This window comes from Stegostoma tigrinum, chromosome 1 (genome assembly GCF_030684315.1).
Source record: "Stegostoma tigrinum isolate sSteTig4 chromosome 1, sSteTig4.hap1, whole genome shotgun sequence".
In the NCBI taxonomy this organism is placed as follows: Eukaryota; Metazoa; Chordata; class Chondrichthyes; order Orectolobiformes; family Stegostomatidae; genus Stegostoma; species Stegostoma tigrinum.
Window position 1 is genome coordinate 27,229,787 of NC_081354.1, and position 16,329 is coordinate 27,246,115.

Sequence of the window (16,329 nt, forward strand, 5' to 3'; positions counted from 1 at the left end):
GACATTATGAACTGCAGATCTCACCTCTTTAATATGTAGCTCCCCACCTACCAGGAAGGTAAGGCAAACTAGATAGCAAGAAGTCTCGACATGGAAGTCCAAGGGAGTGTTTGGTGGCTTTAGCTTGCCACTAGCTGCAAAGAGCCTGCATATTGCTTACCATGCAACAGCATCTCAGGAAATGATTCCGGGGCAGCAGCTGCTTACACTCCTTGTCCATGGACATTGGCATCCAATCATCACCAAACTTTATGGCACTAAACTGGTCCACTTGCAAGATACTTAGGAGGTTGAGATCCACATTTCAGGAAATGCCAGAAATGAGAGTTGAAAAGCTGCTGGAAGGATACTTTGCAGACAGGGCCAGGCACTCAGCTAATGGACTACAGTAGGCTGCATCTCAGGGCTGCACACGTACTTTCTTAGCACTCACTCACTCAGCACTTAACTACAGATTCACAGCATCCCAGCCTTGCTTTGCCCTGCCGTGCACACTATTAGCACAATCATACAGTCAAGTAGCTTGCTTGCTGGTCAGCCATCCTCAGTCAAGAGGGAGTACATTACAGAATCACAAAACAGTTAAGGTGCAGAATGCCTGCATCAGCTCCAAGTGCCTGCTAAGCTCCAGCTTTCTCCCTATACTCTTGCACAATATTTATGTCCTACAATCATATAATGCTGCCTTGAACGCCTCAATTGAACTTGCCAACACCACATTTCCCAGGATGAACATTGCATTCCCTATCTGCTTGCTAAATAAAAAAGCTTTTTCCTACTTCATCCTGGCTCCTTTTGCAGGCAACTTTAAATCTTTCTTGTTCTTCTTCCTTTGATGAGCAGGAACAGTTGCTCCTATATACTCCATCCACTCAGGATTTTCAAAATACTTACAGATCTCCTCTTAGCCTTCTTCTCTCCAAGTCCCAAGAATAGTCTTAATTTGTTCAATCTATCCTCATAACTGAAGTTCCTCATTCCTGGAACTATTCTTGGAATCTGTTTCTGCAATGCATTCACATCCTTCCTGTAATCTGGCACCCAGAACTGTACACAATACTCAAGCTAAGGTCCAAGAATTACTTTATGTAAGTTCAATATCACCTCTTTAATCTTGTACTCTCTGCTTCTGTTAATAAGGCTTTACTCACTGCTCTCTCTCTACCTGTCCTGTAGCTTACTATAATTTGTGCATGTATACACCTTGGTCCCTGAGCTCCCATTTGTCTCTCAGAGTTGTATGCCCTATTTTATGTCATCTTTCAACATTCTTCCCTTCAAAAGCTTCACTTTATGTTTCTCTAAATTAAACTTCATTTGCCATCTATCTGCCCACTCCACTAACATTTCTATGTCCTTCTAGAGTTCCACACTGTCATCCTCACAGTTTGACTTCTCCCAAGTTTTGTGTCATCTGCAAACTTTGAAATGCCTCCAAGCACATCAAAATCTAGATCAGTGGTTAAACAATGAGGGTAACACTGACTGTCAGGAATTCCACTACAAACCTTTCTCCAGCCCAAAATATCCATTGACCATTAATCTCTTTTTCCATCACTCAGCCAATTTTGTATCCATGTTGTTACTGACTCTTTTGTTCCATGACTTTTAACATTTCTCTCAGATTTGTTGTGTGGATCAAACACTTTCTGAAAGTCCTTATACACCACATCAACAGTGTTATCCTCCTTGAGCCCTTCTACTACCTCTTCAAGAAACTCCGACAAGTTAAACATGATTTTCCCTATAGAAAGGGAAATGTTGACCCATGCTGACTCTTCCTAATTAACCAACCTAACTAGTAATTCCATCCCAAATAACTGCCTCAAGAAGCTTCCACAACACTGAAGTTAAACTGACTGCTCTGTAATTGCTGGATTTATCCTTGCAAACATTCTTGAATAAGGCTGTATTATTGCAAATTTACAATTTTCTGTCACCTCTGCCGAGTCTAGGGAAGACTGAAAGATTATGGCCCAAGGCCCTGTAATTTTCACTCCCGAATCCTTCAAAATTCTTAGATACATTTCATCTGGACTTGGTGCATTGTAAAATTTAGTCTATCCAACGCTTCCACCTTGTCAATTCTGCACTCTTCTGGTGATCGAGGTCCCTCCTCAATCACTATGGCCGGGATAGCATCTCTCAGTCAGGTAAAAACAGATGCAAAATATTCACTTAACACCTCTGCCATATGCCATGTCCCAAGGTATAGCTCCCTTTTTGACCCCTTATCGATATTATTCCTCCTTTACTAAACTTCAACCATTACTAATTAAAAATATTTCTATCTCATGTTTAAATTTATTCAATGTCCTACCATCCACAACACTCTGATATAGTGAATTCCACAAATTCATGACACTTTGTGACAAGTAATTTCTCCACATGTCTGTCTTAAATCTGCTACCACTTATCCTAAAACTATGATCTCATTCTAGATTGCCCCACAAGAGGAAATACTCATTCTATGTCCACTTTGTCAATTCCCTTTAGCATCTTATATACCACAGTTAGATCTCCTCTCATTCTTTTAAACTCCACAGAGTGTAGGCCTAAACTGCTTTTCAGAAGACAAACCCCTCGTCTCTGAAATCAACAAACCTCGTCTGAGCTACCTCCAATACGATTACATCCATTCTCAAGTAAGCAGACCAAAATTGAATGCAATGCAGCCCTGATTTAACTTCATTGCTTTCTTCCTTACTCTGACTTCACCTACTAACTTGTTATTGTCTGTGCTAGCATCAATTTCCTAGGGGTTTCCCTGTAAAGTCTTTTAGGAAGGGGATCCGGGCGACGTAGGATCTCATGCGTACATAAAGGCAGAGACTGGAAATCACTCCCCGAAGAAAGTTCACTGTCTTCTATTGCAATTGGAAACTGAAATTATGTGATATGAAGGAAAAGAGTTGTGACCACATCCACAATGGGTGGGATAAGGAGGCTGCCAAACTCACTGATGCAAGGTACTTTAGAGGGCGAGAACATTACACACAGAACCAATACCTATACCATCGGCCCCCTAATCGCTCATGATCCAAAAGTACTGGCTCCCTGGCCTAGGCATTGCTGGTTATTTCATTCAACCAATATTTTTGCACACAGAGGCCAAGGAATGGTGCCAGCAGAACCAATTACCCTATATATACCTTGGTCATCTTCTATCCACATTGGTACAACAAACTGTCGACATAGACATCGATCTACATTCTGTGTGGACACAGGGTTAAGCAGCATGCTGGCACGATTATTCTCAGGCTGCACAGATGTTCAAACAGATATGTTGCCAAAACAACAAAACTTAGGCAAATGTGATGCTTTGTATATAGTGCACTGTCTCACCAAACTACCCTCAAAAGGTTTTTTAATTTCTTTTTCTGCCACTATGTTTTAGCATTGTCCCTGATTTCACAGCTGGGTAGAGGGAGCCAGATCAATAATGGAAACTGATGGTCCAACCACCCTGGGATTGGGTGGGATGGTTGTCTGGACATCCCAGGTCATACTGAGCAGACACTCATCAGTCTGAACTTCCAAAGCTGAGGGAGCAGTGGGACAAATGAATGTGGAAGTCTTGGCCACCTCTGGAGTGTCCTTGGAGGAGATTTCTGAGGGACATGTGTGTGGTTCCTCCTCCAGCTGGATGCCTTCTGGCTTTGCCCTGTCTCTTCCTGCAGAAGGAGTAGTTGGAGTCAGAGTCAGACTTCCTGCCCCTCGTCATCATGCCATGCCTTCAGTCCTAACGGCCAATGGTGGGAGCGATGGATTGCAGGTTTGTGCACCTTTCCAGTGGGCTGTAAGGATGCTGGGTCTGTCTCTGTGGCAACTACCAACCTGTCCCTGTTGGCAGCAAGACAGTTGAATGCATGAGGTAGCTGTGTTCCTTCACGTAGCTACACTCCTGTAGCCTCTGGGCAATCATTCTCCCCCACATTCCTGCCTACTGTTCCTCTCTGTGCATTTGGATGAAGTCCCTGATTACTGACACCAGAGTCTCCCTTCCTCCTGGGCCTGCCTGGTCTCTGGCTGTCTTTCTTCCTTGGAGCTGCTGCAGCGAGCTGCTCACCAGCTTCTCCTCCTATACTTTCTAAACCTGAAATTCCCTCAAAGGTGTGGGAGGAGGCGTAGATTGGAGGCAGCCTTGCTGATGCTTCACTTGAGGTCTTGGTACTTCCTTCCTCAGCAATGGAGGAAGTGACCTCTGGAGGATTTCTCCAACAAGGTTGTAGACATCCCAATGGCATCTTCCAGAGATAGGAAAGATGATGTCGCAATCATTGGTGTGCAATAATTGACACTAATAGGGTTACTGTGAGAGTTGCATTGGAAAGAAGAAAGATAATTGATTGTAGAATATAGATGTCTTGGTACCTCTGCAGGAATGGTCACAGTCTTCTCCCCTGCAAAGGACTGGACTCTCTCCTCGGTGTGTGTCAGCAGCCTGATGTTAGGCAGCCTTCCAACCATCCTGGCTCTTTCACCCTGTTGTACGCTGTTTTCTCCAGGAATGAGAGAAATGAAACGTTTGATTGAGATGAAAGTGGCACAACTGTTAGCGTTGGTGAAAGTGTGCAAAAGGTTGGTGAGGTGCCCTGGAAAAGTGAGTAGGCAGTGGAGAGGCCAAGGAAGGTCAGGGGTGAAGGAAATTGAGGGAGGACAGACGTGAGTGAGGGAATATGTTGCAAGCCACAGGGAGAGTGGTCAAGCATGAGCCTTGGCAGGAGGTAGGAGCAGTAGCTGAGATAGAGTAGGTGAGGTGGCACTGACAGGATAGTGGCACTTACTCCGACAGAGTGGAAAAGGTCACTGACCTTCCTGACACACTGCTGCACATTCCTCCAAACCACGGAGACTGCACTGACCCACGCAGTGACTATAACCAGGCTGCAAGGGGAAGATAATGTGGCCTCCTCTACTCATCAGTCCTCCAGGAAGAAGACTCCATTCTTCTGCACCAGTTCATCCACCAGATCCTGTGGGCCAATCACAGTGCCATTTCCCCTCCTCCAACAGCTCCAGAATGACCATCTGTCTCTGAGCAGGGCAATTCCAGAATGTCAGTGCTCACCCAGGTGCACAACACGCTGTTGAGATATGGTGCAGGTGCCAAGCATGCTGGCTTTCAGAAACTACCCAGTAAGGACATGTTCTGAGTGGTTGAGCGGAACTAAAATCAGGTGAGAAGCACCATAGGGATGAGATAGGTATTAATAAGGCAAGTTTGGGAAGATATGGTGAGAGCTATTGTTGGGTCTTATGGTGAAAAACCTCCAGTAAACTCAATTAAACAGACACAGATGATTAAAAAAGGATTCACTCCTACATCAAGGTTATTGATGTTCAGGGAAAAAAAATTTCCCAGAGGGTCTTTTTTTTCCTAAATTGGCTATATTTGTGTGTTTACTTTTGCCTGAAGAAAGACAATCTCAGTATAATGTGACTCAGTGAAAGCACTCCTGCCCTTGGGTGCAAAGGTTATGGATTCAAGACCTACTTTAAGGAAATGAAAATAAAATCTAGGCTGGCACTTTAGGTACAGTACAATAGCAGGATGCTACACAGCCAAGGTACCATTCTTTGTCTGAGAGGTTAATTCGCTTTGTCTTGTTAGGTAAGTACAAGATGCAAACTCACTATTTTGAAGAAAAGCAAAGATGTCCCCCACCACTCCCATTCCACCTCTTGAGCCAAGTTCTAGCCAATCTTTATCATCCAACCAAATATTGAGAATTTATTTGACGGCTGTGTTTCCTACAACAGTGGTTACACTGCCTTAATTGGATGTGAATTGCTCTGGGATGACCTGAAACGCAGGGTCTGTGTGCAAGTGTTCGGTTTTGTTTGTTTTCTTTATTGAAATTGTGCTTCCTGTCATTCAAAAAATATCCTGCTCCAGGTGGAAGGAGCAATTAAAAACTTTAGTGTTTGGGGTGAAGATGAAAGGACGGTTTATGTTTAAAATTTCTTGAGAAAAGAGGGGTGACTTTCAAATGTTGCACAGTTGTTAAATATTACAGGAAGATTTGATAAGTATATAGTGGAACCTTTAAACACAACCATTTACGGTAATCATTCATATGACACATTAAAGGAAGTTCTGTGTTTAAATTCAGACGATTTTAGGGAGCAGTTTTAAATGTTCTTGGTTGTTGCTTACCTCCAGTCCTGCCCTGTCCTATCATTACTTTTGGTTGAAGGCTGTTTTCATTCGACATCAGATGAGGAAGATAATGGAATATATTTGGTTGTTGAACATTATGTTTTCTGGTAACGTTCAATGCCTTCATCTTCATTGCATCTGAAAAAAAGGAAACTAATATAAGGGGAATATTAACAGATTACAGTAGCTATGTCAGCTTGATATGCCAACTTGATTCAAGCCCTGTCTCTGTTTGTTTGTATATTATATTGGCTGAGACTTCAATTCTGCACAGAATCATAGAATCCCTACAGTGTGGAAACAGGCCCTTCGGCCCAACAAGTCCACACCGAACCTCAGAGCATGCCCCTATAACCCAAAAAATCTACACCCCCTGAACACTACGGGAAATTTAGCATGGGCAACCCACCTAACCTGCACATCATTGGACTGTGGGAGGAAACCTGAGCACCAATAGGAAACCCACACAGACATGGTGAGAATGTGCAAACTCCACATAGGCAGTCTCCCGAGAATGGAATCGAACCTGGTTCCCTGGCGCTGTGAGTCAGCAGCGCCAACCACTGTGCCACCCCCATACATCCTTGAGTCCTCTAGCCACCTCTTATGGCCCTTTATTCTTCCAACTCATACCAGTTTACTCATCCTCATGGCCATTAAAGAGCCTCTATGTCAAATTAGTAAAAAGGTGTATGCCATTGCATGCTCCTCGTTGACAATGGAAGGAATATTTAAGTGGTAGAGGTGCTATGTTTGCATGAATGCATCAGGAGGCTCATTCACTGATTTAACTGGATGAAAAGAAATTCCATTGCATTATTTGACAAGCACAAGAAACCTTCTTGATGCCTTGCCCAACATTTCTCCTACAACTATTAATAATTAGTCATTCATCTCCTGTTTTTCTCAGCAACCTTGCTGTATGAAATGAGGAATTACTATAATTGAAAAATCAATCTATTGGCTGTGGAGTGATTTGAGATATCCTGGAGATATGAAAGATGTGGCATAAGGGCATGAGCTTTCTTTGACAGATTGTTGCTACTGCACTTTAACCTTTGCTATTAAAGGCTAAACAAATAATTCATTACTTGCAGCTGCAATTGTAGTTACCTCCACAGAAATCTCTGAGAAACTCAGAAGAATGTAAATGTACAAAATGCAAAGTAACTGAAAGCCTCTTGCTGAATTGTTAACAAGCACTATAGAATTGATATTGTTAAATTATTATTTTTTGTAAATCTATAACCAGTGTGCAGGTTCTGAAACCCATTCAGTAAGTGGTACAAAGTGAAGCATAGAAGATCCTGACTGGATCTTGACAGGATGGATGTGGAAAATGTGCTTCAAAGTGTGAGAGAAACCAGAACTAGAAGTTCTAGAAGCTCCAGAACTAGAAGTCACTGTTTTAAAGTAAAGGATCACTCATTTAAGACAGAAATTGGGAGATTTTTTTTCTCACAGATGCATGTGAGCATTTGAAAGTTTATTCCTCAAAAGGCAATGGCAGCAGAATTTTGACTATACTCTTAAGGCAGGGGTAAATAGAGCCTTGATAAGCAATGGGTGAAAGGTTATTGTGGCCAAATGTGAATGTGGGATAATCTGACCAACTATGACGTTACCGAATGATGGAGCAGGTTTGAGTGGCCTATCTCTGCTCCTGATGTATATATTCATATGAACATGGCAAATGGCCAATGACAGTCCTTGTGGCGGCATTTCTCTCACATTAGGCATGTTGGAATACTGATGCTCAAGTCCCTGACAGGAGCCAGGCTTGCAAATCAACATCCTGATAAGAAAAGAGGACTAGTGGAAATGAATTGTGACTGTTGACAGAAAACTTGAGTGCATGGTGCACAGCCTATAGCTGTGCATTGATGAAGCAGAGTCCCTCCCTTGTCAGACGATTGCCAGCTGAGGTGAGAAGCCAAATTAATGTGATTTAATACAAAGGTAGTCTGTGGCATCTTGGAATGGTGGGGAGGCAAAAATGAAGCTTTTATTGTATTTTTTTAACCAACCCTTTAAATAGCTCTATGGTGTACTACTGATGTCTATACAAAAAAAACTGATCCAATCTGGTTGGCAGTCCACTTCAGCTCATAATATATACTGTCACCCACCATATTATTTGCAAAGGTGCCTGCTTTGTGCCTGAAAATCAGACATATTGCCATCCATTTCTAGGTCAGTAATTTCCCGAAAGTTTCTAGTATTTCATTACCAGTGAACTTGGTTGTGTGTACAATTGAAAAGCAATTGAGTTCTTTAGCCAGGGCTGTTCGTATGGAAGCATTTGTTTTGTTAAGCTCATTACTCATCAGTGACAAGGAAACCAATCTCGCCTGGCAAAGGTTGAAAGCTGGTTCTTATTTTGCAGAATGGAAGAGGAACCCAGTTGCTTGTGCTGCCTTTAGTTTTTGTGGCTCTTCCAGGTTTCCAGGCAGAGTTAAATCAGCAAGTTTACCTTCAGGTTATGTACAACTGAACGAGACCCAGATGTCAGGGACCAGCAATGTCAACAATGGTACTGAGCCTAAAAGACCCCAAAGAACTGGCTGATTCTGGAAGACTTCTCATTCTTTCCTTCATTCAACCTTCTTTAACATAAAAAAAGCACGTAGCTGCTAACATGTTTACAGTTTCAGGTGCAAATCAGAAAGTATCATTTATCTTAAAAAACACACTGTTTGTGGCAGCAAAAATCTAAGACATAACTCTGTTTCCTTCCTGTGTTGGAACAGTTTTAACCAAGATTTTGCAAGGCACCTGTTTTCATTAATCACCTCCAGCTGCATCGTGGCAGTTTGACAACTCAAATTCAACACCGAGCATCGCAAATATGTTTCCACTTTTGGAGAAATGAAGCATCACTGCAGCTGGTAATGATGAGCGGTCTAGGGCCATGCCTTCCACAGGTGAACCCTTGCCTTTCCCCAAGAATAACTGTGAAAAGTTAACTCAGTCGAGAAATCTCAAAGGCAAACTAGAGCCACAATGGGAGATGTCATTGTGGCAACGAAACATACTCGCGTAGAGAAAAACATTATTTCCACAGGCTTTTTGACAGAATAGGCCTTATAGATACAAATTTTTACTGTCAGAAGTTTATATACCTGTCATTTTACACTTGAGACATCCATCTATTGTAGCTATCTGAGATTTATTCGATAACAACATGGTTACTATTTGCTGACTGATTCTGAATATTTTGGCATGTTGATATGAAGGAATTTCTCATAGGTAAACAGTGAAATCTTGTAACATATAGGCACAACAGCAGGGTCAATTTCAGGGGAATGATTTAATGTATGAGTCAAATGGAAAGCATAGAACAAACTGGATGTCTTCAGTGCTATCAAAATACATTCGAGATCAATTTCTTAGTAACTTCTGCAAATGTTAACATGTTGTATCTACCTATTTTACTAATTCATGAGAATATTCTTTGTAATTTAACTTCTTTGCTTCTTGTAATACCTCCTTTTATCACTCTAATAGCCTCTTGTTTTGGAGTATCAAAGATTGAATTTAAAACAGATTACTGACATTATTTAGACCGTCCAGGCTCAAATAATGATTCCGATGCAGGAAGATTTGGAATATATTAGCTTGCTGGTAGCTTTTTGAAAAGTCCAAACCTAATTACATACATAATAGGGAGCAGATAAGACACGGTATTATACAGCTTCAGTCTTAATTATTTTTTGGTTCAAGTTAACATTTTTTGAATTGTTGAATCAAAATAATTTTTAAAAAATACTCTTTTTAGAAATCAGATTTTTGAAGTCTTGGTTACAGCCTGTACTTTAGAGATGTTAATTGGTGGCATTTTATCTGTGCTGTGCCTTCTCAAGAGTGGAACCTGAAGTAGGCAGCACTTCTGCTCTTGTAGAGTGATTGAGGGCTCTGAGTTTTTACTCAGAGTTTAGAAGGATGGGGCGGGGGGATCTCATTGAAACTTACAGAATACTGAGAGGCCCAGATAGAGTAGATGATGAGAAGGTATTTCCACTATTAGGAGAGACGAGGACTCAAAGGTACAGCCTCTGAGTGAAAGGATGCCTCTTTAGAACTGACATGAGGAGGAATTTCTTCAGCCAGAGTATGGTTAATCTGTGGAATTCGTGGCTGCAGAAGGCTGTGGAGGCCAAGTCATTAAGTGTATTTAAGACAGAGGTGGATAGGTTCTTGTAGTAAGTGGCTTAAAGCTTACAGGGAGAAGGCAGGAAAATGGGATTGGTGGTTGGTAAACATTTTAGCAACGATTCACTGGTAGAACAGACTCAATGGGCTGAATGGCCTAATTCTGCTCCTATAACTTATGGTCTTATGGTTAAGAGCTAATTTCCTCTCAATTCTGTTTAAGGTTCAATGTGTTATTGGCGTGCACTGGACGCATGAGCAATCGTGCACTCAGAGCAAGTACTTATTGATGGATCCTGCTGTCAACTTTGGCTGGGACTTGACAGAAGTCTGGGAGGTGAGGGTTATGCAAAGTGCATGAGTCTCCAAATTTCTCTGGGAAACAAACACAGGCACACAGACAAACCCATCCTGCATGCTATTTGCACAGGGACTGGTTCGAGAATTGGTGGATGGTTTGCAGACAGGCTGAGACAAGGTGGGGTTGGTGCTGGATGTTATGTGAAGGTTTGGCTGGCAGTGGGTTGTCCGGTGGGCTGGTGGCCAATTATCAAAGGTGGGGGGCTTTCTCCCTGACGTAAAACCTGTATACTTATAGATGTGGAGCTGGATGAATACAGCAGGCCAGGCAGCATCACTAATCTGAAGAAGGGTCCTCGCCCGAAACGTCAACTTTCCTGCTCCTCTGTGGTTGCCTGGCCTGCTGTGTTCCTCTAGCTCCACAGTGTGTTGTTTCTTGTTTGTATCCATTTGTGTGTGTGTGTAAGGGCTAGTTATTTGTAATAAATAGTTATTCTTGCTAAATACAGCAACCCGGTCCATATTTCCTGTTCACCCAGGTCTACAATACAGGTAAATTGGAGAATTCTGCATACTTTGTTAAAATCTTTAACTTTTGTGATGACTCCAGGAATAGCAGGGCTTAGTTTTAAGCATGCGATCCCAGTGAGGTGAAATAACAGCAAGTTTACTGCACAATGCCACAGATTTCGATGTCACCTTATGGAGACTGCCTCAGCCTCAGTAGTCTCTGGCATTGCATCTCCGACACCTGTACTTGTATATTCCTGCCCTGAGGATGTTGTACCTGGCTTCTACAATGACTTCCCTGAACGACCACATCCTGATCAGCTTCTCCCACTGGTGCTGCCACGTTGCAGCCTCTATTGTTGAGTTATGACAACTCTTCCTCTGTCACATCTGTGCTCCTGCTCCTGACCCCATCTTCTGCCCTCCCTTGTAATCCTCTTCCACTCCTCCAAGTCCCGGATCCCACTCTGTACCCCATGGCCTACTCAGCTTTGATTCCATGAAAGCTGCCATTCTCCTGCTCACCTCCCCTTGTTCAGTTTAACAAAGAAAACTTCTGATCTCAGACATAATTGCACAAAGCTGACTGTTGCATAACATCTTTAAATGAATGTGAAATGGGTATCATGTGTCACGTGTGCCGCTGATGTAATCTTGAATGTAGGACAAAATTACAATGAATGTTAATATAATTAGTCTTCATAGCATACAAATGTGTAATGAGGATAAACGTGCCACAGTATAGTGAGAAACCTGATCTGCCAATAACTTAATCTCTGCAACTCAACCCTATACCAGGAAACCATCTTTTTGGCCCCCGCCTAACTAAATTACCCTGTCTGTCACACTTCTTATCAGTACAGGCTACATTAAATGCTGGACAATGTTACTAATTGGATTCCAGCAGCAAAATGATTATTGATAAAAGACAACACCTTTCAAATGTTTATCCTACTGCAGAAAAATAGACATGAGCTAGTTAATTTTGTACAATCACTTGGAGAAATGGTTAACTAAACAAAAATACGTCTTTTACCATTCCAGTAACGTCTTGGCACACGCCTCCCTGTGTCGGCAAAACTGGAAAATGTAAGGACCTTAATTCACCCAGTGGAAACATTATTAGAATTAACCTTGCAATAGCTGGATCCTCTGCAACCCTTAACGACCAACTCATACCATGGATTTTAGCAGTTCATGAAGTTAGTTTGTCATCACCTTTTCAAGATTAATTATGGATGAACAGCACATGCCAGCTTAGCTACCAATGCTCAGATCCTGTGAATAAACATGTTTTAAAATTCGGGTTATATTAGGAAAGTATACTATTTACACATTGGGAGAACAATCAAGTAATAAAATGCTGTGAAATTTAATCATTCATTGAGGGTAGGAGTCTTGAAACATGTTTTAAGATTATTAAAGGAACAATGTGCACCAGATTGAGTATGACTAACAGACCAGAGCATTCTAACAGAAGGTGAACCACTAGGGAATAGAAACCATAATGTGATCAAGGTTATTATTAGGCTTGATAACGAGTTTGGAAAGTCTCAATTTAAGATTACAAAATTTAGTGAAATAATATTGAAGGGATAGCAATGAATTAAATGCCATTAAATGGGATCAAATATAATAGTTTAATACTTCTTGGAGTGTAATATAGACCGTCAAACAGTAACAGAGGGAGATAGAAGAGTTACTAAGTATGAATAATTGTATTTAAAACAGAATTTAACAACCCTAATATTAAGTGGGATACAACCAAATTAAAATTATAAAAGGGTGCAGAATTAATGAAATGCTTTCAGAGCTTTCATTTTAGCTGACCTGTAGCTGGGTTATGATTTGATTTGAGGAAAGTCAAAACAGCTACTTGCAGATAAAACAGTGCTAGAACAGTAGGAGGTATTCAGAGACGATATAGGGAGGGTTCAGATCAAATACCTTTCCACTTAGAAAAAAGTGTAACTCTCAAATCTAGGCCACTAGGAATGCCAGAACATACAGAGTTGGATAAGACAAAGTCAATGACACTTAAAACTCTGGAAAGCCGAAAGGAATATAAAAATGTTAGTGCTGAAGTTAAAAAAAGACAGAATTAGGAAAAGTAGTTGTGTAAGAAGTCAAGAAACAGGTGACTTTGGTGAGCATATCCACAGATCCCTGAAGGCAACAGAATAAGTAATTAAGTTGTTCAGAAGGCATACTTGATACTTATCTGTATTAGAATTAGGATAGCTTTTATTGTCACATATACCCAATGAGTGCTGAGAAAAGTCTATACGTTGCCAGTTACAGTGCCGACTTAGATACAAAAGTACAAACGTATAGGCCAAGTTATAGAATATAAGAATAGTGAGGTTATTGTGGAGCAGTATGAGACACCGAGTCAATTGCATTTAGACTTCTGTGTGCAACACAGTAAGGATGTGACAGCACTGGAAAAAGGGGTTTGACCATTATAACCCACTATAAAGGGGTTTTACGAGCCTTTGTCAGGAGTGAAAAACTTTAGCTATGAGGGAATATTGAAAGGGCAGGGGTTGTTCTCTTTGAAACATGGAGGCTGAGGGGAGATTTAATTGAGATCTATAAAGTTGTGAGGGGCTTAGAAAGAAAGGAAAAAGTAGACAGAAAAGCCTCAATCTCACCTACACCATAAGCATCTGCACCTTTCAATAACCAGAGGACATTGATTTAAATTAATTGAGAAAAGGATTACAATGGGGCTGCGGAGAAAGATTTTCATCAGAGGATATGAATCTGAAGTAAAAGGTTGATTGTACATTTACTCGAGGTGGAGCATTTGCAAAAGGTGTTTTATCAGAGAGATGCAAATGGAGTCTGAGTCTGTCAGATTTCAGAATATGTCCTCTCTTTACTATCATTTATCGCGTTTAAAGAAAGTCTGTTGATGTTCACCTACAGACGTTTAGACCTGAGCTGACTCATATCATTAGGAGCAGTGGCAAGGAGTTCCTGAAGTCTTACTTGAACCATTTAGGACCTTGGTTAGACTGCACATGGAATACTGAGTAGTTTTGGTTCCATTACCTTTGGAAGGTTATTATTACTACAAAGGGATTGCAATGAAGTTTTATCAGAGTTGTGCTCTGGATAGCAGGATTGTTTCTTCGAAAGATGTTGGGGATACTGTGCAGAGTTCTCCAGGATTTCAAAGAATTTCAGGCTATCTCATTGAAACCTAATGTATACTTGGACTGGGTAGACGCAGAAAATATATTTCTCCTGGTTGGGGAGTCTAGAACCAAGGAATTCAATTTCAAAATAAAAGAGATGTTTTAAACAAAGATGAGGAGACGTTGTTTTGCTCTTGAGGACTATAAATCTTGGAATTCTCTCCTTTGTAGTGCTATGGAAACTCAATCATTGAGTATATTTAAAGCAGGGATTCACAGAATTCCAGTGCCAGTGATGTAAAAAGATAGGAGGATGATATGCAGGAAAGGCATTCAACTGGATTATCAGCCGTGATCATACTGAAGGCTGGAGCAGGCTTGATGGACTGAATAACCTTGTTGTGCTCCAATGTTCCAATTGCCACTGACAGTCAATTTGTCTTCAGAAACAAGCTACAATGTGAAGGAGATGGTGCTGCTACCTTTGAAAGAGGTGTCTATGATCCAAAAGTTGTTCCTGATAGAGTCTTTGTATTCACCAATAATATAAGCAAAGATGAGGGATGACAGTCATGTCTTAACTACTGAGTTAATACAGCAACTAAAAATCTCCTCCCTTCCTTCTTTAGGCAAATTAGATCATAAGGTATGCACAACATTAGTTTGGAACAGCAAATTGATGCAATTACTGTATTATTTCATCAGTCACCAAAACCAGAGTAATTAGCTCTCTCATAATACCAGAATAATTACAGATAAAAATGGCATTCATTCCTGCTAAAATTAACTAGTTAAAGATTCTAAAATATCACCATTAACCGTCTTGGCAACCAGAACCAGATAAAGAACTTAGGATGTGACCAGGTCATCAAGTTTTTTTCATGATCTGTTCAAACTTGCATTCTGTTAGTTTAGCGGCACGGTGGCTCAGTGGTTAGCACTGCAGCCTCACAGCGCCAGGGACCCAGGCTCGATTCCAGCCTTGGGTGACTGTCTGTGTGGAGTTTGTACATTCTCCCCGTGTCTGCATGGGTTTCCTCCGGGTGCTCCGGTTTCCTCCCACAATCCAAAGATGTGCGGGCTAGGTGAATCGGCCGTGCTAAATTGCCCGTAGTATTCAGGGGTGTTTGGGTTATGGGGGGGTGGGTCTGGGTGGGGTGCTTCAAGGGGCGTTGTGGACTTGTTGGGCCGAAGGGCCTGTTCCTACACTGTAGGGAATCTAATCTAAATCTAATCATATAGTTCAACAGCTTATGGCTTTGTTAGAACCCTCACAACTTGCTTCACCTTCAATAACTGTATATTCAAACAAATCAACAGGACACCAATGGGATCCCCAATATCAGGACAGATTGCATAAACAATAATGCAAAGGTTAGAACAGACAGCACTCCCTGCTATACAACCCAAACTCTGGGTGCACTATGTAGATGACACCTTTGTGATTATCACACATTAAAGACTAGAAAAAACCCATTGACACATAAACAACATCCTCACCAGGATAAAATTCACAAAAAAAGAAGAGAACAATAACCGACCACCCTTCCTAGACATAATGGTAGAATGTGAGAACAACAGGGAACTCCAGACTAGCATATATAGAAAGACCACACATACGGATCAGATACTTAATTACACCAGCAACTACCCCAACACCCATAAATGGAGCTGCATCAGGAAATTATTCAAATGAGCCACAATACTCTGCAACAACCTGGAATTGCATAAAGTAGAACAGGGGCACTTATGCAGAGCTTTTAAAAGGAATGGATACCCAAAAAGCACAATACGCCGTTACCTCCTCGACAGACCACAATAAGATGACACAACATGGCCAGATACACTAGTCACCCTCCCGTACATCAGAGGTATACCAGAGATGACCACAAGACCACTCAGATCCCTCAGTATTAGGGTAGCCCGTAAACCAACAACAGCCATGAGACAGCTACTGATGAATGTAAAGGATTCCATACTCACAACTAATAAAATTAACATAATACACAAAATACCATGCAAAGACTGTGAAAAACATTACATAGGCCAAACGGGAAGAAA

At 41.4% G+C, this 16,329-nt stretch overlaps 1 protein-coding gene across 1 annotated transcript in view; it reads right to left on the reverse strand.

The window, feature by feature from the left end:
- The window catches only part of LOC125452012 (alpha-1,3-mannosyl-glycoprotein 4-beta-N-acetylglucosaminyltransferase B-like), a 234,383-nt gene that overhangs the window by 122,776 nt on the left and 95,278 nt on the right, over nucleotides 1–16,329 (reverse strand). The window contains exon 3 of the mRNA XM_059641094.1: nucleotides 6,161–6,301. Coding sequence (XP_059497077.1) covers nucleotides 6,161–6,301 — 141 coding nt within the window. The remainder of the gene's footprint in view (nucleotides 1–6,160; nucleotides 6,302–16,329) is intronic.